At 35.7% G+C, this 26,842-nt stretch overlaps 1 protein-coding gene across 1 annotated transcript; it reads right to left on the bottom strand.

Moving 5' to 3' along the window:
- On the bottom strand, positions 1-26,842 carry LOC132556173 (spermine oxidase-like). The gene is made up of 5 exons (XM_060220562.1): positions 26,436-26,842; positions 20,447-21,355; positions 13,910-14,039; positions 5,003-5,120; positions 1-4,726 (listed from the first exon to the last, which is right to left on the bottom strand). The coding sequence occupies exons 1-5, from the start codon at positions 26,623-26,625 to the stop codon at positions 4,610-4,612; spliced, it is 1,464 nt and encodes a 487-aa protein (XP_060076545.1). The 5' UTR covers positions 26,626-26,842; the 3' UTR covers positions 1-4,609.

The raw sequence follows: 26,842 nt of genomic DNA, 5'->3' as shown, positions 1-26,842 counted from the left end.
TTTTCTGTTTTCAAACATTTTATTCATATTTAGTTGTTGGTCACCATCCTGTTGTCGTCACACACTGTACAGGATCGTAGGTAACGTAGCCTCCCCTGTTTAGCTCTATTGCTGGATATGCCATAACTTAAAGGAATGATTTGACATAACACTGTGTTGTAAAAACAAAGGAGAGAAAAAAGCCATTACTTTCAGCAGCCTTACCAGAGGAGGATTACCACTGTACAGTGTTCATATGAGTGAATTATGAAGCAGAAATGAGGACTGGTAATGAACTGTCCTATGACTGACTCTCAACAAACATGTAGATGTATAGGGCACTTCCTCAACAATCATGTGTAACAATGTCATGGCTTTGAAACGATTTCATCCCTATGTTTCGAATGCAACTAAAACGGCTTGTTCTAAATTCTGCTAAAATATACATAAAAAGTAAAATGTAACAAAAATAGGATATAAATAAGGATAATGCAAAGATCCATAACTGGTAAAATGCAGTCACAAGCACAACTAGTTCTTAGTTTGAGCAAATTAAAAGTCACTTTTATACAACTGCATTATTGTTCACAGGTCTAACTATATTTTGGCCGCATGATTAACATTGCCTTTGAATATAGATGTGAGAAATATTCATTTTCATGACTGCTGTTGAAACAATTTGGATCATAACTTGTGTAACTTTTGTAAGTCCTGAGAACTTCAATACATATACTGTTGCGCTAAGTCTAGAACAATCTGGTCTAAAAATTCTACACACAAGTCAGAAATATATGTACACTGAAGCTAGGATATCATTGGACGGTTTCCGAATGTTGTTCCAACTCCAATTTCATGAAAGAAATCGGATATCAATCAACACAATTGTGTTTAAATATTGAATATTCATAATTTTACTTGCATTGAATATGGTAGGTCACAATAATTGACCACCCTCTGTGACAATAAAGATATTGACAGAACAATAATAAAATTTTACCAATTAGAGAATGTCAGTCTATTCAGATTTGGTTGAGGTGAGAGTAAAATTAGGAAAAAATGCTCTTCCTCACATGACTTCCAACAATACCTAGATAAACATTCTTATATCATGTTAAATATCATGAGACTTACTTTCAGTAGTACATGTATATGAACAATAGTATACTCTCAAATGATTGTATACTTGATTTTCAAATAACTTTCTCACTTTGTACCAATATTCCATTTCTTATCCAACACAACAATTTAAATCATTTTTTGTTTAGAATTTGGTGTATTGACGAAGACAAGAGTCTTTAAAAAAATTAAACATTGTTAAAATCATATTTACATCAGAATGATCAAGAGACAAGCTGAAATAAAATCTTTCAATGACAGAAATTGGAGCATGCCATGGAGAAAGTGGGGAGGGAGTGGATTTAAGAGAGTGGGGACAGGGGCACAAGGTGACGGAATCAAACATCAGCTCCATACCACAGACATGGCTCACTGATAAAGTGAGAAGGGATCAGACTTAAAAGTAGAGACAAGGGCACAAGGTGATGAGTTTAATATCAGCTTTTTACCACAGCATCTGCTCACTGACAAAGTTCGGAGGGAGTGGACTTAAAAGTGGGGAGAGAAACACAAGTCAATGAAATCTTGATACCACAGACACAGCTCACTGACGAAGTGAGAAGGGAGTGGATTTAAGAGTGGAGACAGGGGCACAAGGTGATGGAATCTAACATCAGCTTGATACCACTGACACAGCTCACTAACTAAGTGTGAAGGGAGTGGATTTAAGAGTGGAGACAGGGGCACAAGGTGATGGAATCTAACATCAGCTTGATACCACTGACACAGCTCACTAACTAAGTGTGAAGGGAGTGGATTTAAGAGTGGAGACAGGGGCACAAGGTGGTGGAATCTAACATCAGCTTGATACCACAGACATAGCTCACTGACGAAGTGAGAAGGGAGTGGATTTAAGAGTGGAGACAGGGGCACAAGGTGATGAAATCTAACATCAGCTTGATGCCACAGACAGCTCACTGACGAAGTGAGAAGGGAGTGGATTTAAGAGAGTGGGGACAGGGGCACAAGGTGATGGAATCGAACATCAGCTTGATACCACTGGCACAGCTCACTGACGAAGTGAGAAGGGAGTGGATTTAAGAGTGGAGACAGGGGCACAAGGTGATGGAATCTAACATCAGCTTGATACCACTGACACAGCTCACTAACTAAGTGTGAAGGGAGTGGATTTAAGAGTGGAGACAGGGGCACAAGGTGGTGGAATCTAACATCAGCTTGATACCACAGACATAGCTCACTGACGAAGTGAGAAGGGAGTGGATTTAAGAGTGGAGACAGGGGCACAAGGTGATGAAATCTAACATCAGCTTGATACCACAGACATAGCTCACTGACGAAGTGAGAAGGGAGTGGATTTAAGAGTGGAGACAGGGGCACAAGGTGATGAAATCTAACATCAGCTTGATACCACAGACATAGTTTGGTGACATGTTGGGGTAGCATAATGTAGTTTACAGTTCACAAACTTATTACTGATTGGTTTGTAACTGCACTGACAACATTTCCGCTTCATTTCAAGTGGAAAATATGAAGCTGATGCCTGATAAAATTTTTGTATAAACCCATAGATTATGTAGAATGCAATGCTAAAGAAAGGCATGTTGTGCAAATATAAACCTGGCAAGAATAATGTATAGAGCAGGAGATAAAGGGACAAGAAATTTACACATAAACCTGATTAATACTTAAATAATTGACATATCAAGCAATTATCCTACTCCTTGTCTGTGTCACCATGTATAGTATCAATGGACAAATATCCAATATGATCTGAGGTAAAAACAGCTGTGGAAATACATGAATGTATAGTTCACATTCCTGTCCTAATGAGTCGTCCACTGATCAAACAAATACCTAAATACTGTTGTCTTTCCACTGTAGTTCAGAATATCAATATATATGCACTACATACAAATTCAAATAGCAAAATACTGAAATAAATAAAATCTGCAATCCTTATTATTGAACACTCACTGTTATGATCAAGGTATGTAAATGTTTTGTCTACATTGCTGAGAACTTAAGCAAAAAAAAATCTGTATCCATAAAACTACTCCGTTTAAACGCTAAGTGGATGCTCATCACCATGGCAACCTATTAGTCAGTTTTTTTTCTGATGTCATTTGATTTAAACTAATTTACAATTTTACATAAAGCTGTGATAAGTGTAGCATAACCATTTTCCCTCAATATTTCAAATTTTAAATTTTGTTACTAAGACATATGAATGAAGAGAGCAGTAATGAAATGGAAGTATATAAAACATCACACAGTGATGACCACACATCTGATATAAAAGTCCTCTTTCACTCCTGACAACTGAAGATCTGGAAAGGACCAAAACTACCAAACTATCGATACATACAATAATGATTTTTAACAGTGACCATACATTGTCCAACTCCAAGACTAGATTTTGTAAATAAGACAAGTTTGGCCTGCATTGCTAATAAAGCCATAATTAAACAATTAAAACAGCAACACATTAGGACCGATTATTATAATGACAAGTATCACATTTCAGTCAAACTTGACATAGCTGATTCAAACTCACTTCCAATGGGTGGACATTTTTTTCAGGTGCAGTAGTGCTAGCCTCCAGTTCCTGAATGTATTTACTTATGCAGACATTGGTCTATACAAGGAATCCTTACACACATTATTGTGTGGTTCAGCACCACAGTACAAGACCTACAGGTAGACTGAAGGTCCTGCATAAATCTATACTCATCCATTACAACATATTCACCAACAATAGGGCATACACAAGGAATTAACACATCCAAACTTTTATTGTCTTCATTCACTTTGATGTAGATATCAATCACACAATCACGGATATAATTTCTCAACTACCGTCTCCTGATCAATAGGTGATTATACAACACTATCCACTTATGGTATACATGAATATATATATATATATATATATATATACAGGCAGTTCTTCCTTTCCAACTTTGAGCTGAACACATGTGTAACCAAGCACCCTACTTTATGTGTGACAAAAGTCTGAACCACACATCTGCTGTTACCGTACAAAATGTAATCCATGGGTCTCATCTCCTCTTGGAAAAAAGACAATTTTGCACGAAACACATTGAAGTAGTTCTACAAAAACTGTCCTCTCAGTCAGGATAGCACTTTCAATTCAAATATACATGTCGCATATATCTTAGCGTCATACAAATATCTCCATACGCACAAAGTTATGTTCCCATCACAAACTGATGGTCAGCCTGGCATTTGTCAGTTGAACAGAAAAAAAATGACAGAATGATTGTCATTTTTCATGAAATAGTTGCACAGGTTTGCAATATCTTCATAAATCACATGATCCTCAATTTCCAACGACACAAAGAATGAATGTAACTCCCCAATCTTCTTTGCAAATATCAATCATGAGAAACTGGACAGAGTACACAGAATGGAAGTCAATATCTGTCATCAAAGATTCCTTGCATTAAAATGTTCCATTCCAGTACATTCTTGGCTAAAAGAAAATTTAACAGGTCCCCTGATCCCTGGTAACATTGACTGGATATGAAGTATCTCACATGTTGTACATCTCCAGGATACGTGCTGCCTCCCTCTTCCCAGTTTCGAGGGCGCCATGTGTAGTGGAGTAGTATTCAGAGTGTGTTGCTTCCCCAGCAAACAGCAATTGTGGCTGTAACAAAGTCAAACCTCAGTGACAAAATATAAAATATCACATGTCCATGTTACATTTGTTAAAGGTTCATAACCTTTTTCAATTTGTATGAAAAGACAATTTTTCAGCTTTGGTATAAGAATTGTGATGTGAATGATGCAGAAATTCAAACTTTTCTGATTTAAAAATTGCTAAGAAACTATTATCGCAAGCACAAAAATAAGCTTAGATGCCTGATCAAGCAAAAAGGCTCATCTTTATAACAAATCTAAGATACCTGTACTTAAGGCTTACCTTGTCTGATGCGGATCCATATACAGGCTCGGCAAGGACCTCAGTGTCACTCATACTGGCTCCCACTTGGATGAAGCTGTAGGACCCCCTGGTGTGACGGTTATTTCCCCACCTGGTCCTAAAACAGAATTAGAAAGTTTCAGTACACAGCTCTCCTGCTCAAGTTAATACAATGTACAATAATCTTCAGAGACAACTGGACTGTTGATTTGTTTTCATATAACTGGACCATAAATTTTGATATTTCAGAAAAATTCTTATGTACAGGATCTCCCATCAATTCCCATTTCATATATGCTATTTATGAAACAAGTTTGAAGATATTTTTCACTCCAATGAGCCACACCAATATAACACACAAAAAAACTGCATTAGTACTTTAAATTAATAACACTCAATCACATGATAGATATGGATAGAAGTATTCTTCATCACTGCAATTTGTGTTGTGTTTTTAACAAGAGGCCTAGTGTCTTAGATAGTCACCTCAGATAAGCAATATTGAATATAAATGTTAAAGGAAAAGCAGCTTTCAAGTAGGGTGTCATGAAAAAGAAATTGTAACATTGATAATAATAAGCCAGTGTCAATATATGCATACCATCAAAACTGCCATCCTATACTAATAAATCTTACAACGTTATTTCCAGTGGGAGATAAACAAAGCTATGCTCAAAAACGCAATTTTTCTATAAAAATTACAGTAAAGTTAACCTCCTCTTCAGGAAGAAAAGTGAGAGTCAGCACCTTAAGGCACTTCCATCCATGAAGAGCATTTGATACTACCATATCTGGGTATAGGGACCCCTTTCAACCCCTTTGTATCAACCAGCATCAATATGGGCATACTGTCAAGCTGTCATCTTTTGCTTATAATTCTAAGCAAGTTTAAAATATTTCCAATGATAATTAAACAAATTATACTCAAAAATCTATTTTTCCTATATGAATTAAAGTAAACTTTACCTGCTCCCAACGGGGAAATGTGAGACCCTGGGGTCATCAAATTTTTGTAAAACAGCTATGATGCTTCCATCATTAAAGAGCATTTGATCCTACTGTATCTGGGTGTTGAGAAAAGATTCTTGAAATCTTAGTAAATTTGACCCCGCAAAAACAGTGTCACAAATTATATACATTCAGTCACGCCTGCCTTCAGTCATACCGTATTTATTGGTTGTACATCCAACCATACTTGCTATAAACCAAACAAAACATTACCAGCATTACATCAAACTATTCTCGTGTGACTGTACACTTTATACTGACCATGGATCAAACCAAACAATAAACTAGTTTTACTTCAAATCCTTCCATACTTGCTGACCATCATCAAACCCTGCTATGTTGCATATCCTCATTTCATCAACACAAATCTCAATAAATTACTAGACAATTTCTCTATATTGCTGCGAGTGTTTTAAGTGCCATTAACCATTTTTCAATTTTGCAGCTCTCCCAGAATGAAGCTGATCTTCAATAAATCTGTCATACCTCATTAAAACAAAAACTCTCTACTTTAAATCTGCTTCCTTTAAATCAATAGATCTTCAACATGGAAGTCCTAAGTGCAACACCCCATATATTGGATTTTTATAGGACCATATATGTATCTTACTGCGCTCTGTCAACTGAGTTATTGACCCCAGTGATGATATATAGCTGATGGCAATATGTAAATCAAAATGTTTTATCTTCTCAATGCTCTGTGCATGGGAAAGTTGTAAGCTGGCTACATACATAGCTGTACAGCTAGAGTGCTGGCCAGGTATGAACTCTACAGGTTCAACCTGCTATCGTTGTCTGGCTATATAAAACAAGTCCATTATCAGTGACACCTTTACTGTCAGATCCAACAATATAATTGAAGACTTGCAGCATATCTATTTAGAAAAGAACAAAAGCAACAATTGACTATATGTCTGACATTTACATTCATACATACTTGTTCTGATAAAAGCAGTTTCTCAAACCTAACTTCGTCATGGCACTTCAGAAGGTTGAAATCTTTGGGAGGTTTACTACATCTCATCTAACTATAACCAGAGAAGCAATTACTATTTTTCCAAACATACAGATTTGTGCTACACTACTGATCAATAACAATCAGGATGTTTGTTCTCTCGCCCTCTCTTTGGGACTAAGAATCTTTTGCCCCCTTTTTCGGGACTGGATTCTTTTGTCCCTCTTTGATGACCTGGTATTCCAGTCCCTTTTTCTGGATTACTGCCATCTTTTTGGGGCTCTTTATCTATCTTTTCTGAATGTTTTGAAATATTTCAAATAATAGATCTATACTGGTAGTAAAGGTAGTAATATACCCATTATTTACTGTTGTATGCCATGGCAGTGGAAATTTCTCTTAAAATCAAGACGAAGGATTCCAGTTCATATGTTCATTAACTTTATGAAGTACAATATACAATAACTTTTGGGTGGGAATTCTACACCTGACAAGATGAGAAGTCTCAACAGCATCAAACGTTATCAGAAAATCACAACCATTTAGCAATATCAAAAGGCCTATAGGAAAATTAAGATATGTATAGACAAACATAGGCCTAGGCGAGAATTATGACATACATAAACATGAAAGGTAGACCCTTTGTGTGAAAATATGGCAAGAATGGTTATGAAAGGTAGGCCTATGTGAGAATTAAGACATGTATAAACAAAGGTATATACTCATGACACACATTTCTCTTGGCAACTAAATTACACAGAGTGAATGCTTCAAGGTCAAAAAGATGTCCCCTAATTATATAACTGTAAATATAGCTTGGATCAGCAGATGGTCGATCAGTAGCAGAAGTAGCTAGCAGGGGAGTTCACATTACTGAACATTGAATACTATCAAGTACTTGTTATCATACTCCAGTATGCCCTAGGGCTAGCAAACACAAAAATTCTTACTTAGAGGGTGGGCTTACTGCAGTACAATGGAATATCATTTGTTTGTAATTCTACCTCACAGCAATGAATAGTGATGGGCTTTTCATTCTCAGACATGGGCTTATCGTTGAATAAATATGGTAGGCAGAAAGAGCCTTTGCACAAAGTGTCCATTCCACTGGTGTTTTCTTTATCATAAAGCTCTTCATTGTCAAGGTTTGAATTTATGAAAATAGCCCATGGTAATGATTGACAGTTAGACAACATTGTCAGGTGTTCTAGTGTATTACATCATCCAAATCACAACCAATTGAAAACCAGACTGTTCTGCATCAATGACTTATTAGGTCTACATACCTGTTCCCCCTGAACTTATGTCACTGAACTAGAATGTTTCCAATGTATATCAACAATGTACACATTTCTTAATAACCTGCTTTTACTAGTCGATGCAAATGTTTGTACATCTATATTTATCTGTATTTATCCCTGTACATAGTTGTAGTAGACTTGATTTTTTTTTGCAGCTTTCTAGTTCTATTGCATTTTGGTATATTTTCAGTGGAAATCTAGGATAAACTCCAGAAGCTAGCTAGAGAGAAAAGAGTTAAACACCCATCGCCAGTGTACAGTGAGAGCCTACAGCTTTGTACCACTAAACATCCAATGTACAGTGAGAGTCTACAGCTTTGTACCACTAATCATCCGATGTAAAGTGAGAGTCTACAGCTTTGTACCACTAAACACCAAATGTACAGTGAGAGTCTACAGCTTTGTACCACTAAACACCAAATGTACAGTGAGAGTCTACAGCTTTGTACCACTAATCATCCAATGTACAGTGAGAGTCTACAGCTTTGTACCACTAAACACCAAATGTACAGTGAGAGTCTACAGCTTTGTACCACTAAACACCAAATGTACAGTGAGAGTCTACAGCTTTGTACCACTAAACACCAAATGTAAGAGTCTACAGCTTTGTACCACTAATCATCCAATGTACAGTGAGAGCCTCCATAAACACCAAATGTACAGTGAGAGTCTACAGCTTTGTACCACTAAACACCAAATGTACAGTGAGAGTCTACAGCTTTGTACCACTAAACACCAAATGTACAGTGAGAGTCTACAGCTTTGTACCACTAATCATCCAATGTACAGTGAGAGTCTACAGCTTTGTACCACTAATCATCCAATGTACAGTGAGAGTCTACAGCTTTGTACCACTAAACACCAAATGTACAGTGAGAGTCTACAGCTTTGTACCACTAATCATCCAATGTACAGTGAGAGTCTACAGCTTTGTACCACTAAACACCAAATGTACAGTGAGAGTCTACAGCTTTGTACCACTAAACACCAAATGTACAGTGAGAGTCTACAGCTTTGTACCACTAAACACCAAATGTACAGTGAGAGCCTACAGCTTTGTACCACTAAACACCAAATGTACAGTGAGAGCCTACAGCTATAAATGTACCAATTTTATTTACTGTAATATTATCTTTATCTAAATACATGATCACTTTACACGAAATGTTTCGTTCTACTGTCTAGGAGGAAAATGCCCTCCAGGTGTAACAGGCACAGATAGTTCAACTGTCGTCACCCTATCACAAACCGATAGTCACCATACATGCTAAACATTTCAAAATACAAGTTCAACTCTCCTCCTTTCCAGTGTATCCACTCTGCTGTACAGGCTCAACTCTTGCCCTATTATAGAACAGTAAGTGCTCAATGAATAATAAATGTCTACACAAAGGAGGTATGGCCTTTGATATTGAACCCAATATCACATTGTGGCTTCCATCCCATAATACAAGTATCAAACTTCTTATATTATGTCTGTGGAATGTCTCACTGAAAGTGTCTTTAACAGAAGCTACATATGATATACACAGACATATATCTGTATGATACAACTGTTAGTGTGTAAACAGGTGGAGCAGCTGTCTAAGGTGTTCTGGAGTTTTCTCATCAAGTGACTATCACTGCAAACATGCTAACATTTCACATGCAGTTTTTTGTTTCATAACATTTGATAGTACATGTACCTGTAATCTCTGACCAGAAAAAAGGCCTGGGAAAACATCAAGATCTGATAGCTATGAGAGTGCTAGTAAGTCATTTTTTGAGATGATGGATTTGACAAGGAAAGTAAACCACTTAACCTGCATGAACCTTTTACACTACTGACAACAAGTGGTGGGAGGTCTTGGACAACACACTTTACAGGGACCAAGGCAAGACAATAGGAAACTTGTTTTCAAGTAAAATATGCTTACAGTAGCACTGAACATCAGTCTGTATTTACTTATGGCCTGGAGAGCAGCTATTTTTAACTTTACCCTTATGATACAGGAATGTTAGAACTTTCCTATCAAGTTAACCCATCATCCCAGAAACAGTACAGCTGGGACAGGACTCATCACCTCTATATTACACTCTCATTTCTATCTACTAAATTAAAAAGGGTCTATCCACAGATTTTCAAGCCTTGGCAGAGTACATACGATTATAAAAAATGCTGGAGATGACTCCTGTACCCAATAACCCAACATCATAGAATGGTGAGGTTAGTGAAATATATCATTGGGTAATTCATTATGACTAAGTCTCCCACTCATTGTCCCATACCTGTACCTAGTGACTTACTTAGTGTTTATTTGTTTATAGGTCTCATCTAGGCCACCCAATCAATAACACAACATGCATTACACTTTCCTAGTCAACAACCCAAACTCAGTCAGAAACTAGGATTCTGAAGCTATTTATAGATACACACACTTGACCACTGACCCACAGGTGACAGGACATGGCCAGCATGGCTACCATAATATTCAAACAGGCTGGGAGAGATTCAAATTTTTCAAAAGTGACCCAGGCTGTTGACTGCAGACATTACCAAAAGCTAGACTGAGTGGCACACATTTCTCCTTTTCAGATACTCTAGGCCTGGGAGCTGAATACATCATTATAATGTATTTAGGTCTTCAGCCGCCTGCCAGCCAGCCATGCAGTCTCTATATATGTTGTGGTGACTGGCAGCATTGCCTACATGCACAGTTGTGTTGTGTGTATATCCAGGTATACATACTGTGTTGTGGTACAGTCTCTCTCCCATACTTGGATATTGTTGTTAGTGACAGTATAGTAAACAAAATCATATTTTTTTAGCGGATTTATCTATTGACGTAAACAATCCATGTGGTGATACAAAGTTGCACAACCTGCGTCATCTTGCCATGATCTGATTGGGATACTTGAAAATATTCTATGCTCTTATAACTACACAATTATATATGTATCTCATATTGACCCTTTCATGCCTCACTGAACATTCTGAAATACCAGGTAGATGTTTCACCAGTACTCGACACTTATAACAAAGGCCTATCAGTGGTGAGGGTGAGGGATCCCAATATTTTGAAAACCTGAAGATGTGACTTAGCAGTGTGAGAATAACAGTAAACACCTCTGACACTCCATGTACAATGATAACAACGTTTCAGCTTTCATTGATAAATTAAGTGACACAGCTAGGAAACAGTCCACACTTGGTTGACCCCAGTGGAAATTAAAACTGTAAACACCATGTGGTTTAGTAGGTGAATGGTTGCAGAAAAACATATGTGTTACTGTTGTTCAACACTTCAGGTTTCTCCCATCCTTATAAAATGTCAAACTTCCCTTTTTCTCCCCCTCCCTAGAATAAAGTACATTAGCAGACTGTCTTGTCTGGTGTATAAAAACTGTGATTACAGTCCTTTGAGAGTATGTAGTGTTTCCTACTTCCTGATTGTGGTACTGCCATCCCACTGGAGAACACTATATTGTTGCTTTCATTTTCAGTGACTGAAACACTCTAAAATAGTATTATGCTCCCTGTCTAGATGGTTTTGTGGTGACTGTAAAAGGGAACTGCAAACATGAGCCCAACAAAATGATGACCCGTTCAAAAATTCTAATTATTGAACAAAGTTAGACATAAATATCTAATACAGTATGACAATTGTCCGCCTGCTGTTGTGAAAGTTTCCACGCCTACACTAATCCCCAGCACGTAATACTTATATATGACGTATATAAAACAGTTACCTTCGCAAGTATCAGACATCTTACATTAAGACAGAGAATTCACTGGATGACCTCTAGTTTGACAAGTAAATTGTATCCTAACTGACAAGTTTGGTGGCCTTAAGATCTGTTACGAAAATTTTTTTCTGTTAATCTTCACCTTAAGAATTACAACTGCTATTATAAGTTATCAATATAACATTTACTTTAAACATTAATCAACATCAGTTATCTAAATCAAGATGTAAAAGCAAACTATTTCTTGCTATACGTACATGAACCAAGAATCCTTTATTGGTTCAATGTTTGTTGGTATTTACACAATGTTAAAGTCACACTTAAGTCTGATCAAAATGACCTAAAGCCAGGGTAAACATTTCTCTATCGATAACCTGGATACCATCTACCACCCACCTGTACCTATAAAAGGAGTGGCGTTTCACTGGATTGTCATACTCACTCCTTAATAACAGGTCACCGTCATGTTCAGACCATAGATAAGGTCATCCCCTTTCAAATGTTTCAAAGCCTAGATAAAAAATTACCTTTATTTCTAAGCTCTTTAAAAAAATAACCATTACTGTAAACTGTTTTGATGTTTTTCACAGTGTTTTTCCTTTATATAAACCCATTAAAGACAAGCCTATAAGGACAATTCTGTAGAAGGACCACGCTGAGTGTAAATTGTTACCAGACACCTGGGTCTTACTCCCTCCCCTCACTCATAATCTGTATTACAGTTCTATTGAAAACCATGTGTGGGCATGAACCCTAATGCTATACCTACCCTTTCTTCCTGTAAATGTGGCCAGACACAGGAAGCTAGTGGTTTGAATCACTTTATTATTCACCATTATCCTGTGTAACTGTGCCAGTTAGATAGTTGGGAAAATCCAACCCAAACTACTCTTTCAACTTTTCATAGCTTGATGCAGTATGAGTAAATACAGGGCCAGCTCATAGGAATGTCCTACTTGAACTTTGAGGCCTCTAGTAAGGGTCTTCTCTAATCATTCAGCATTATATATCAATCCCCCTTATAACATATCATAGATCTGAGTTCAAGATATCAACACTAATCTGTTCTAGGTCAAACACTGGGGTCAGCTTCACATGTTTCATATTGCTTGATTATAAAAATACTGTAGTGAAATATGATGATACAGAAATCTTAAAACCTGATTATGATAACAGAACAACAAATTAAAGTAATTCAAACATTTCTGAGAAAAAGATATATTTTCTTCCAATGATACATAAATTCATTTGTGACGTAGTTCTTATAAAACATTTTCATTGACTGAAACCCTAAAGTATTGCTTAAATCAACCAAAAATCTGAAACATGTCTCTGAAATCCAGGCATGTAGATGAGTGAATGAATAACACCTGTCAGTACTTAGGATTGAATGTTTACTTTGAGGTCAAAGGCATACAAATTTCAAAAATTAATTTCCTATTAATGAGTTTCAAAAAAAAGTTTGCTGTAAGCTGGTATAGTCACACCATGATAAAAAAAATTATGTATGTGACAATATCATTCTAGCTAGTCATAATCAGTTGTCACACTATGCAAGTGTGACAGTTTATTTTACAACACAATAATGTAAATTTGATAACAAAAGTCTTCATATTTGAATGTTTCTCTGAATAGTTCTTGAATTTCTCCTATTATATGGTACTACTTTGAGTAATAAAAGTTATTCAATACTGCAGCTATTTGGGAAAGGGTCAATACTACCATCCCTGGACAGCATAGAATACTTTTTTTAGCAGCAAATAGTCTATTTTCTTCTCAGAATTTGTTGATGTTTCTCATTGCATGGAACACATTAAAATTTTTTGTACCTTTATTTTTAGACCTACATGGGCAGTGTGTGTGTGTGTGTGTGTGTGTGTGCAGCATTTATCTAAAGCCAAGGCCTGAGGCTGTTACCTGATGACTTTCTTGGGTTGAGGAATGTCTTTTTTCTTGAGGAATTTCTTTAAGAATGAAACAATGTCTTGTCCCACTTGTTCTTCTGTCAAAGATTCCATGTATAGGGCTTCTTTTCCGCTAAGCCAACCTAAAAAAAAAAAAAAGAATTCTCACTATTAATTATAAGAAACATCAAGCCAAAAGGTTTTCCAAATTCTTCGTGATGTCATACATAAGGGATGTCTGTGCCTGCACTAAGGATTAAATACATATTTATGACCAAAAAAGTTCCATCACCTGATCCATCAAACAGGACAGACCTGTTTCCAGGTCAGCATAGTGTGTATTAAAGTGGAGGTCATAGTCTATTATATAGCTAATGCCCTAGGCCACAGTATGGAGATGATGTCTTTGTCTTAGCAATGACAGTCTGTCACCAGTACTCGTCTTCTGAACAGCTTATGAAAGAAAGTCAAACAATCCACATTTTCAAATTTCTGCAAACAACTGGTACTTATTCTATTTTGGACATAAACCCTTAAATTACACAATCCTTTTTTTGCTACATCAGACATGCTTTCATCATCCAAAAATTCAAAAACAAGAATTAAAATGCCTTATGTACTGTATTTTTCATTTACAGTTTTGAGAGTCTTGTTTCCAGTATAAAAGAAGGTTCTACAGCAAGTCACATGATGAGAGAATATTTCTGAACATACATAACCACAGAATCTCTTTGCAATTATCTGATCAGAAAATAAAAACAAAACTAAATTGAATGTTCTTACACCAAAGCTTGGGATCTCAGACCTGCTGTTAAGTTTAATCTCTGTTACTATTTCTAACTTCATTTATTTCAAACTTTTAAATTTGAGACATTGTATGAGAAGTTTAAACCGAGGTGTATGCCTGCTGGCTTAAGGTCGACCAAGGTCGGAGATTATGAACTTGTGTACCAGATAATGTAAAATGTGGCTGGGTTAATCAAACTGACCATAAATTTAAGTGAATAGCTACAAGGTTACCTGTGAGTCAATCCTGGTCATTGAATCTGGTAGCAGTGTATAAATGACTCGACTATCAAAGTACGATAATATTAGTTCAAATGTTTATGTCAGGAATAAGAGCAAGCTTCAGATAACATCTTATAAATTAGTAAATTATAAAATAAGGAAATTTAGGCTTGCTCCATTGGTTAATATTAATTGAGTCATTTGCTTTTGAAGCTATTCAGCTGTAGTGTTGACAAGACACTAGACATACACATAAACATACACATGGACATATATACAATGACATGCAGGACATTTTCACACAAAAATAGAAAAACATTTATATAAAAAGAATTTAGATCAGCAATATACAATGTACATGTATTATCAGAATTTGGTAAATCTGTCTGAATCAAACAGAATCCAGAATTCCCTTGGTGTCTCATTGAGAGATTCAAAACAGTTCACCTGCAGATTATTTCCAGTAACAGAGTTGATCTCTGCAGCACGATACATGGACTTAACTTTATCATAGAGATTATCTCTAAGTGATGGAATATAGATAAAACAAATAATCTCCCCCTCTCCAATTTACATCACAATCTCTGCAAATAAAAGCATCAGTATAAAGTTTATGGAATCTTAAGAATGCAGCCGTTAAAATGCAATAAGTCTGGCATATCTCATAAAACTAACACAAAACCTTACTCTGATTACAAGTGGAAAGGCTCTCTGATTTTCCAACAACTCCTAGGCATACTACAGCAACGAAAAGTAATTAAATGACTTGGAGATGTTAAGTCTTAGTAGTTGTGATATGTAAGTTATAAGATTACTCCTACATCAGTAGGAGATAACTGCTAGCACGTGTGTGTTCTAACATTAGAACATTGTAAAAAACTACACAAGTATGTTTACTTCACTATCTTGAAACCAATACTGTTTTTGCTATAAAGAATTTACATGACTAGCACTGCTGCAATTTCTGGGTTATTGACTTTAGCTTACTAACCTACTTTCAAAGCTAAAGAGGTCAAGAACTTGCTTCATTTTGTGACAGCAGTAAATATTCTGTACCAATGTTATTTATGCCATATACAAATAGAATGATATTTCAGAAATATTGGAGATAACATAAATTCTAATATACCAAAATCATGAGTTTTCAAATAATAGGAAGCAATCATGACAAAAATTCTTGACATGTTTACATATTATACACACTCCTGTGTACTGAGTGTTTGTACAGAAAAGCCATGGTGGGTGTATAAAATGCTAAATTACGCCTAGAATATTGAGGTCACTTGCGTCAACAACAGATAATCTTACAAATTCTTACTGAACCAATACAAACATAACCTATATTTTCAGAGTTAATCATCAACATTCAATAACCTATATTTCTATTGAGAAATACCCAAGCATGACCTTGTTTATTTGTACGAGTGTTACCACCTCATGGTGTTTAGTCATATCTATGTATTTAAGACCTGAACATGATATAAACTTTAATAGAAATGGGTGTCACCTTTACTTAATTTAGTTGTATTGACTCCCTTGATATATTTGGTTTAAAACTTTTGCATTGGTCTGTGAAGAGAAATCTTCCCACACAAATTACTTTATGTTTAATACTATAGACTTTATTTCTTATTTGTGAAAAACATGCCAGAACCCGATTCCTCATTCATCATACCTGTCCAATAGCTACTGATTAATTAGGACTGTACTCCTTATCACAGTCATACTTCTGCAGCCTCAAGTTGTCACTGAAGTTCTGTACAGAAAACTAATTAGGTTCCTAAACATACCATCACATAGAACAATGTAGCATCAACACTTTTAATTTAGAAAGACAGACAACAAAGCTACAGCTAGAGTCAAAACTAGCTATATATGTATTTTATTTCATAGGCAATGAAACAGAGAAGCCCAGTATGGCAGAACCACCACATTCAATACTATCTGTGTGATGTTGAGGCAATAAGTCATGATCAGCAGGTCAAAGTGGATAGTCAGAACATTTTGGAGCAGAAGACTTTATTTCCATGTTGATTTCACACTCCAGTTACAAAAATACCAACAAATAATAAAGGTACTATTAAAACGTATTACAACCTGAAGTCAAGTCAGACACCAGAAATCAACAAACAACTAGGTATCTTGAGCTAGCATTTTTGGCCCATAAACCAGAAGTGTTTTATTGCATTTTCCAATGACTTTTTACTTTTGTTTTCAAATGGCCTAAAAGTACTTTTTTTTAAACATAATGTCAACATTAAAATGACATAAAACCATCACAATAACTTTAACTATCACAACATAATCAGTATAGTGAATAGCTACACCTTACAGGTGTAAAAAAAAACATGAAAAAACATTAATATGTACACCATATTCTAAGCGTATGTTTTGACTGTTATACCATTTTAAATTGCTCCACAACAGTTCATCACTTGCTCTTGCAACCACACAAAAAGACAGTTGTAATTGAAAAATGTCCAACTAGCTCCTGTGTTTTTAACCTTTGTCGAGACAAAAAAATCCCTCTCTCATCAAGGAAATTATCAATCAACGCTGCCCTAGTAAGTCAGGAATGTCAAAATATAGGTGAAGTGGACATAAATTATAAAACTCTTATTCCCTCAACACATACAAATGTGGTCAAATATACAGGTACAAGAAAGAACTGAAAATGATAGTTAGCTAAACCTGGAAAGTATTTCTATAACTACAGAAGTTAGCATCATCGTGAACAGCTAAAATGTTAGATAATACCTGTTCTATGTCCTGGCATGTGTATGTATATGAATATGTACACTCATGAAGGGATTATATTACTAATCAGATCTCGGGAATGACAATGCCTGACCAATACCTCACAATCTAATATTAACTTAGACAATCAGTGTAAGCTTTCATAACTTATACTAAATAGAACTATATGTGTATAAATGATTATGTTGAGTACATTATAGAATAAATAATAGATCTGAAATTAGGTTAGCATGTCAAAATAGCCTATATCATACTCATTTTCCCCATAAATACATGGATCCTATACTTTCATGTACGATATTTTCCAGATTATAAGCTGCAGGTTTTTTCCTTGGTTGTCTGACATGGAGCTTATATAACAGTGCTGCTTATATGTGGATGAAAAAAAAAAAGAAAATCAGCAGAATGGGGGAAAAAAAAGTAGGCCTAACATACCAATACATGTCATCATAAACTTTTACAAGTACCAGATGTTTGTGACTGAAACAAATCGCATAAAATCAATTGCAATTGTATACTAAATTATATTTGAAGATTGTAATCGAATAACATTCCCAAGGATTAAATTAATCATACCAGTTAATATAAATTGCAATGACATATTCTTGACTTTCATGGCTTCTTTACAGCAATATATGCAAGAAAGCGAAGTGGATGTGTAGAGCAGACTATTGCACCCTGGGATCGATAGGTTGAGAGCCCCAATAGGGGTGACAAAAAACAAAACAAAACAAAACAAAAAATCATGTGTGTATATTACTGAAACTTTTTGGTAGCACATGTGCATATATATGGGCATGAGAGAAAAGGACATGTTTCTAAACATATGTCTCCACACTATATAACAAGTCATCGCTAGGTCATGGAGTGCAGAGGTTAAATTCTAGAACAGCAGCCATGTTTACGATGTCGCTGGCTTTGATGCAGCTTAATAAAAAAATATTATGGGATTATAGGATCTTTATCAACATGCAATATCCTTCATTAATACAGTTACTGGTGAAGAGATTGTAATACTGTATGTAATGTCAGGCCATACCTGTGCATTTGCAATCATTGAAAGCCCAAAGCAAGTTCAATATCTTAAAGAGTTTATGACGAGCATGATTTGAAAATAAATCCATAAAATAAAGGATTATTTAGGCAGAAATTCATCAGTAAACTTGATTAAATGTTAAGCTCATGATCTCAATGAACTGCCTTCTGTTATCTGTTACCGGTATATCAAACATCAACAATAGTGGTCACCACATCATAATAAGATTGGATCAAATAAAAAAATCGCTAACAACTGCCCTGTAGCTATACTTGTGTGGCTTAAAACCTGGAAAATTTGGTAGATGTCAATAAGTTTCAAGCAAGGTATATATAGAATATAAGATGACATAAAATAATGTACACAATGATGTACTCTGCTGTGATCACCAACCCCTACACTCTGCAGACCTCTTTTACATTAATGTATAATTTATTGAGATTAACTACCTATAAGTTAAAAATATAATAATTGAAGTACACATTTGTTCAGATTGTCTGACTTGTGAGACTTTTGTCCTTGAAACAGGTTGATATATATAAATGATTGTACAGATCATGGGAGTTGGCAATCTGTGCCACATGCACATCCTTGTGACCGATACAGGAGGCTCGCATATCAGGACTGAAAAACAATATTCATTTCCTTGAATATATTAAGGTTTTCTGCTGTCTTTATGACATGCTATATAGATGCAGGTTACATTTCTGGCATATATAAAGTTACCTTGTGTGCATTATTGTATAGCTTTGCACCTATAAAATTGAATTAAGTCATGCATCCTTTTCAATAGTTTAATAACAGTCATAGCAGTCGTAGCTACAGATGAAGAACATGCAGCCATGATGATGAAGGTGCCTGACACAACCCAGTTTCTTGGCCTGATTTCTGTGTATCACTTATAAGGGCCATCTGCAGGTGTCCCAAATGTACAACCTCCACCTGGATGTATCTAAGGAACTGACCTGATTGAATTTGAAAAGATCAAATGTGCATGTGAGGCAATTTTGGTAGCTACTTGTATATGTCTCAATCATGTGGGTGGTAGAATTGCAAGGAATATTGTGTACAGATTAGCTCTAAGATGCAAGTGGTAGTTGCTACCATGAAGCACCTGGAAGCAGTAAAGTCGTTATTTTTGGATTTGACTTTTTAATGTCCTGATTAACGTATTTGATAAAGCAGCATGTGCATAAAATCTCGAGCTCGAGATGATGCATGGCAGCATGTAGGCCAAGGTACACAGAATCAATTATTACTTATTTAGATTTTAGCTGGCTTCTACGGATTTGGTAATCATCCATTTCCTGAAACATCTCTGGTAAGTGTTGCAATGTTGGTGTATGGTGGCCATAATGGCAGCTTTGGCAGACAAACAAACGGTAGGAAATGAAGGTACATGTGTTCTTGAAACTCAAGTTAGAATTTTATCATTCAATCAATTTTCTCATCATATAATTTTAATGGTGAATATGGTTTGTGTCAGTACACTTCATTCGGTAATCCTTCTTCAGCAAACCTATTAAGCCATCGGAAGAATTCTTCTTACTTCAATAGAGAAAAAGGAAATAAAAATATTTTTAAAATTAGTCAATTTCCAGTTAAATAATGTCATCTTGCAACTTTCGTATAAGTTACGTTACCAAACTTACCACAAACTTAGTAACAGTCTAATGTCACACAGTCTGACAAGAATTCCATTTTAGTTCATTCACACAACATATGTATTAATGTGCTACTTATACTTACCAACAAGAATATTGCCTGCAGTAACCTCTAAGGAGTAAATTTTGCGATACCAGGTATGCCTGAGATCTGGAATTTCAACTTTAGTCTTATCCCATAACATTTCAACATGAAATAATTCTGGAGGTGTGACTGGCTCATCAAACTGAACTATCACCTTGTCCACAATGCCAAATCCCACACGGTCAATGGACTGCAGCTTGTCTGGTGGCAGCGGTGGGTCAAACATGCGATCACAGGCTGCTTTCAAAACACCCAGTGAGACAGTCACTATCACATGATTTGCATAGAACACCTCTCCATTCTCGCATTCAACTTTGACCTCATACTGGTTGTCATCGGAATGCTTGCGATTCCAGTGCACACATTTGACTGGGGTGTTGAGCAGTATGTTTTCTGTGGGGATGTTTTTCTTGAGAATGTTTAACACTGATCTGAAGCCATTGGGAATGGAGTAGTGAACTCCTGGCAGTTCTTGGTAACCCCCAAACTCACTCAGTGACACCTCGTGTAGCGTGTCACAACCAGATATACAGCACTCCAGCAGTTTCCTTTGGTCAAATAAAATTTCCCGTATATGACGGTCTCCATTGGAATACCTTTCAATCATTGCTGAAAATTCCCGTTCTAAGAATGCACCAACACTGTCATTTTCCTCTGGAGTGGGAATGTTGCTCTGATAATAATCCTCGGCCTGGATAATAAGTTGCCCATACATGAGGTTGATTTGGTTCACAGTCCGCTCATTGATTTCCTCCCCATCCTCAGTAAGAAACATGTTCTTGTGACGTAGACCTTTGTCACCATGCCGCAGTTCCAACAGATTGTTGTCATAAGCTATCTTAAATATGGGATTTCTCTCGATGCCATGGATCCAGTTGGCACCTAACTCCACTTTGTTATGGTCGTCATCTACAACACACCAGTTGTCATACTTAAAAGCAAAACACAACATATATTGAAAATAAATTTTATATTGGACTGTAAAAATAGTGTTGCTGTACATCTGTTATTGTTCCTTCAAAACTCATCAAATTACCATTGATCAACCAAAGAAATAACAAAGACATTAACCTTCAGACTTACAATTTTTTCTATATGCAAGTTCTTAGAATTAACCATTAATTAGATTAGCCATGAAATATTGCCTAGTCAGCCAAGTTTACACTAGCCTGATCATTGCACAAGATTTGAATTATGTCTAGTTGAGTACTTACTGTTGGTAAAACGTTTAGCAAAACATTCAACAATTGCCCAACATATGATCTTGACTGAATTAAAGCATGATACACGTAAAGAGTTCCTTTTGAACCCCCCACCCAAAATGACTACTAGTAGGCTATAATAAGTATCTAAAAGGGTTTATTTTAAGGGGTACCAAGAAAACTTGGGGCTTGGTCTTAAAATTAACCCTTTCAGACACTTGTATTATATTTACCAGGTATAATAACCCATTGGTAGCCAGTTTGGTTGGGGGGTTCAAAAGGAACTCTTACCTAATACACAATGTGTGAACGCTTTACACACAGTTTTGAAACTTTCTGACGTAAATTTTCTAGACTAGCGAATTCATTGTTTGGAAGACTATTTTTGACCAGGTCAACAGTCTGACTGACAAGTGGTTTTGAAAGTTTTTGCCAGTCCCTGATTCATGATTGATCAGTTGATTGAAAGCAAAAAAGAATCAACTGTCATAAAATACTAGTAAATATCTGCAAGACATAAATGCTCCCGTCACTAAGCAAAAATTAGTCTCAGTGTTCTATATAATTATACAACCACTTTGATCTTGATGCGATGAAACATGCACTAATACAAGGTCTATACATAGCAAAGCTGACCTTCGCCTTGACCTTTGGACCTTGAAACACAGCAATGTCGAAAGTATACTCATAATCCATCTCAAATGTACAAATTTTGACCAAAATCGGTCAAAGAATGAAGTTACTAAGTGCTTATAACACTGAATTGGGATGGGACAGGACACACATGGGACACTATGTGCCCTGCCTTCCATTCCCTAACCATCCATTTTATTGTGGGAGCACAAAGAAGATAATTCAGTACACCACTTCAGTGTACAAAAACCTGAATTTGCTATTATTTCAGATGATGGGAAGCCAGTATATAGAAAAAAAAAACCACTGTGGCACCACAACAGCTTTGTCAATGTTAAATTGTAATCAATTATTATATAGCTTCCCAGAGAAATATGAATTTATTGCCATCATCATTAATTATTAATTGTGATAGTTAACTCACTTTCCCACCACTAGTAACATTAATTCTCCAATCTCTGTATATACAAGTAAGAACCATTTGTCCTAGTTCAGGTAAGACACATGTATACTGTTTGTTCCATATGTATGGAACACTCAGCCCATGTGGATGAATCTTGTCCACACTTCAGATCTCTTCATCTAACAAATGTGCACTCAATCATTGACCTTTACTACCATGATTTCTAGGGCTGAAATGATATACTGTGTTGTATCCTATCATGATACTTTCTTGTATATCAAATCAATGCGTTTTGTTTACCTGTATTGCAATATTCTACAAGTTCTTTATTCAGTTAATTTTTATCAAACTTTAAAAATAACTGGGGCAATATTTTCAATCCTTCAGCAAAGATAAGGTCAACTGCCCAAGTATACCCAGAAAGTATCAGAAATTATACAAAAAGATATTATGAGTATAGTTTACTATTGAAGTATATAACTTTACTAAATGACACTATGCACTCAAGCATTATAAAGTTGAACATTTACTCACATGCTTGTATCATGTGTATTGAATTGTACACATCATACTATGATATGTATTGTATTACAGCTTAGGTGTATCATTGCAGTTGTAATGATATAACAAGCTAATGATAGCTGGTGTGGAATCAAAAATGACATCTCAAAGGGATCCTGAAAGTGGCAACGCTTAACAAAACCACTTTCTGCACATCAGAACATGTATACATCTTGTAGATGTATTAAAAACTCACAATGAAGGTGCTTCCGGGTACCCTGAACATGCTTTCTGCTACCCTTATATTTGTATGGCTTCAGTTTATGTTTACTGAATTTTTTTTATATTTAAACATATCAATTACCTTTGGTTTGCTCTGTAGATGTTATGACTAACCAAAATATTTGGTAAGAGATGGGGAAAAGACTTGTTATGTATGTGGAATGCTGATCAACAGTTGATGGGTGAGAGAGAACCTTGGCTAACAAGCCTAATGAACGTATCCTTAGTCTGTGACCAAATCTCTACATCTACAGGTAGAATACACATCGACTAGTGCCTGTCAAAGCACAACCAAAACACTGGATTATAACATCTGAACTTCAAACACAAATGTATGTCTATGTGTATGTATTTCAGTGTTTGTAATTTAGTTTATTTTCATTGCTAATGTTGGGCCCATTCAAGATTGTAAGCATACTGTTAAGTAATCGTGGCTTCCAACTTAATTGATGATGGCATATGCGACACAGTTTCACTTAAACATACTATTTTCCAATGTTAAAAAGACAAAATACACCAAAATTGAAATTGAGTCTCATACCTATCCAGAATCTTATGACTTTGGTTCACTTTATCGATTCGGGCCAATCAAGTTACCTGTGCATGACCAACTCGGGCAACATGTATAGCTGTGTCTGAAACTTGTAGCTCAGTTCAGTAGTATTGATTTGTATCTCAAGATTTCTTCAACAATTAATTAGATGTTCTCATGGCAATGACTATGCCACATAGCTTTGAAATTAGTAATTGTGCTAAAAAGATCTAAACTTGCAGTATATCACTGTTTTGTTCAAATACATGTATGAGCCACATCAGATTTTTTATATCAAAATAAAAGCAGCTTAGGAACAGCATAGCTCACCTCACAAAATATTTGACAACAACATTTGCTTATTATCTACTTAATTCCCTCCTATAGATATATACATACAATGGAACTGTAATAGATTGCAAATGATGTTTGTATGTACTACAGTTCCATAGTACGTATATATCTATTGGTAGGGATTTAAATAGATAATAAGCAAATGTTATTGACAAACACTTTTGAGTTCAGCTATTCTATTCTGCAGCTGCTCTTGCTTTGATATAAACAATTCTGATGCACCTGGTCTTTCACTACTTGCATCAAAATCTTAATCAAAATCAAAATCTTAACTTTCTTTTTTGCCACAAAGTTCAGAGTTTTCCTTTTAAATTTCTTTGGTCAGACTTGGCGAAGTGAAAGTTGAATTTGACAGAAGCCCTGATTCCAAATATCAGTATCAAAGTGATATACTAATGTCTTTCAACACTTGCAGCAAACTATAAACATTTTATTCAACAAAATTTTAATTCAAAACATGTTAAAAAGCTGGGTTTCTCCCCAAATTCTTTTAGTCCACGTCTGGTTTAACTACATACAGTGAATACCACAGGAACCATGACTTGAAACATCAGTACATATATCCTGCTATAATTATAAAGTGATAAGTTCTGATGTCTTCCATTACTTGCACGAAAATCTTAATAAAAACACAACACCTACACCAAAGTGACAACATTAGTTCTTCTTCCAATACTGTATTACCAACTTGTAGGTAAACATTACTTTGTGTATACATATACAATACACAGCCATGAGCTTTGGGCCAGTCACTGATCTAACGTGAAATTTGTGGTTAAAAATCTTATGTTTTTTTCCAAAATCAGTCTACTTCTTTCTAGCAACTGCTTTAAGCCCTCACAATATGTTGCAGTGTCCAAGTCATCTCTCTTAACCTTGGAATAGAAGAAACAGTCCAAGCATACAGACTCTATAAATTCTCAACTATATTGTTAATCAGAATTTGCATCAAATGAAATTTGGAGAATAATCAACAAAAGTTTGGAGAAAAGTTATTTTCTCAGTTAAAGCATAAACTTCAATTTGTCACATGGTATACAATAAATAAACTCTCACAAATTTATCATATTGCATCAAAATACTATGAAAATGTAACAGATAATCATATATTTCTGAAGATTTGATGAACAGAGGGTTTGTTGGGATGAAGCAAGCTCAACTGATTTCTAATAATAGAACATGGAAAAGTACAAAAAAGTGTAGATTTAGGGTTTTCTTCACATGTTTACTCCAGTAAAAATGTGTTTTGGTATAACATTCAAAGTACATCCATATTTTCTACCTTAACCTGTGACAGGCCATAAATATGTATTATACGGGAATTGTTTAATGTATGATTAAATAACTAACTTGAGGACAGACAGAGATCAGTTCATTTAATCTATCTCTTCAACTTATGTGGGGCAAGTGGAATGTTTCGAATATCAAATTGTAAATCCTCAATATGTTAAAAAATATAAATTGTATATTTTTTCTCCATATTTGAGAGTTTCAAACTTTTTAAACCATGCGACCTAGGACTGAATGTTAAAACTCGAACTGACTGTACCAGGACATGAATTATACAAATTGTAAGCTGTACTATCTACTTTCATTTTCAAACATGCCACACGTGCACATGAACACAAAGTCGAGTTATCATAAGTAAACGACATCAAAATGATAACCAATGACGGGCAGTAGTACATGTCTTTGTTTAGTCACAAACACAATGCTTTTCGTGAAGATTTATATCAGGGAAAGAAACGATTCTCAATGTATATTATATTGACCCGCCATTGGGTGCCCCTTATTCGTCACGTAAGAGTGTACTACGTATACGTCTGCGTCCTTGCGTGACCTTCACACCGGGGGCAGTCATTCACAAAATTTAAACGTCATAGTCGCTGACAAAGAACAACACACACAAAGCAAACACGCCATACGATCAACATTATGAATACAATCTGCTATCGTACACACTTTAATAAACATTTTCAGTTTTATAACTGCTTTATATATATCTGAAACCTATCTGAAGCGCCCAATCACGCAGAGATAACATGACAGCTGATAGAAAGCTCAGTAGGTCATCAAACTTACCGACGTCTATGGTCCAAATTCGCCCTCCAGTTCGATCAGAGGCTTCAATTATTTTGAAGTCTTTGAACCCGGACTCTATAAGATGGTTCCCGGCAGCTATTCCTGCTATACCGGCACCTATAATTAATACTTTACAATTTCGTTTTTCATTTGTAGTTTCTTTTTCCGGCACAGTCGCATCCATATTCATGCAACAGTTTCAGACCAGCTGACCAAGAACGTCAGCAGTTGTTGAATGGAAATATATCTATAGACGGGTATTAAATAATATAGTTGTGTGTTATAAAAACCAGTCAAACACAGTCCTACTCTCCTCACATACAAGTCCACAATATTTCGAGATATAACTCCACTGGTTCATGAACATCTTCCCAGATCGACTGCGACAAGGTTTGTTTCACAACTGG

Source organism: Ylistrum balloti, unplaced genomic scaffold (assembly GCF_031769215.1).
Source record: "Ylistrum balloti isolate Yb309-2 unplaced genomic scaffold, AGI_CSIRO_Ybal_v1 Utg370554, whole genome shotgun sequence".
Classification (NCBI taxonomy): Eukaryota; Metazoa; Mollusca; class Bivalvia; order Pectinida; family Pectinidae; genus Ylistrum; species Ylistrum balloti.
This window is presented reverse-complemented; position numbering and strand designations above follow the sequence as displayed.

Excerpts from the sequence above, each read along its gene's own strand:
- LOC132556173 (XM_060220562.1), bottom strand. The coding sequence starts at position 26,625 with ATGAATATGGATGCGACTGTGCCGGAAAAAGAAACTACAAATGAAAAA. Across the intron at positions 14,040-20,446 it reads TGCAGGCAATATTCTTGTTG|GTTGGCTTAGCGGAAAAGAA; the intron begins GTAAGTATAAGT and ends TTTTTTTTTTAG. Across the intron at positions 5,121-13,909 it reads CAACCCAAGAAAGTCATCAG|GACCAGGTGGGGAAATAACC; the intron begins GTAACAGCCTCA and ends ATTCTGTTTTAG.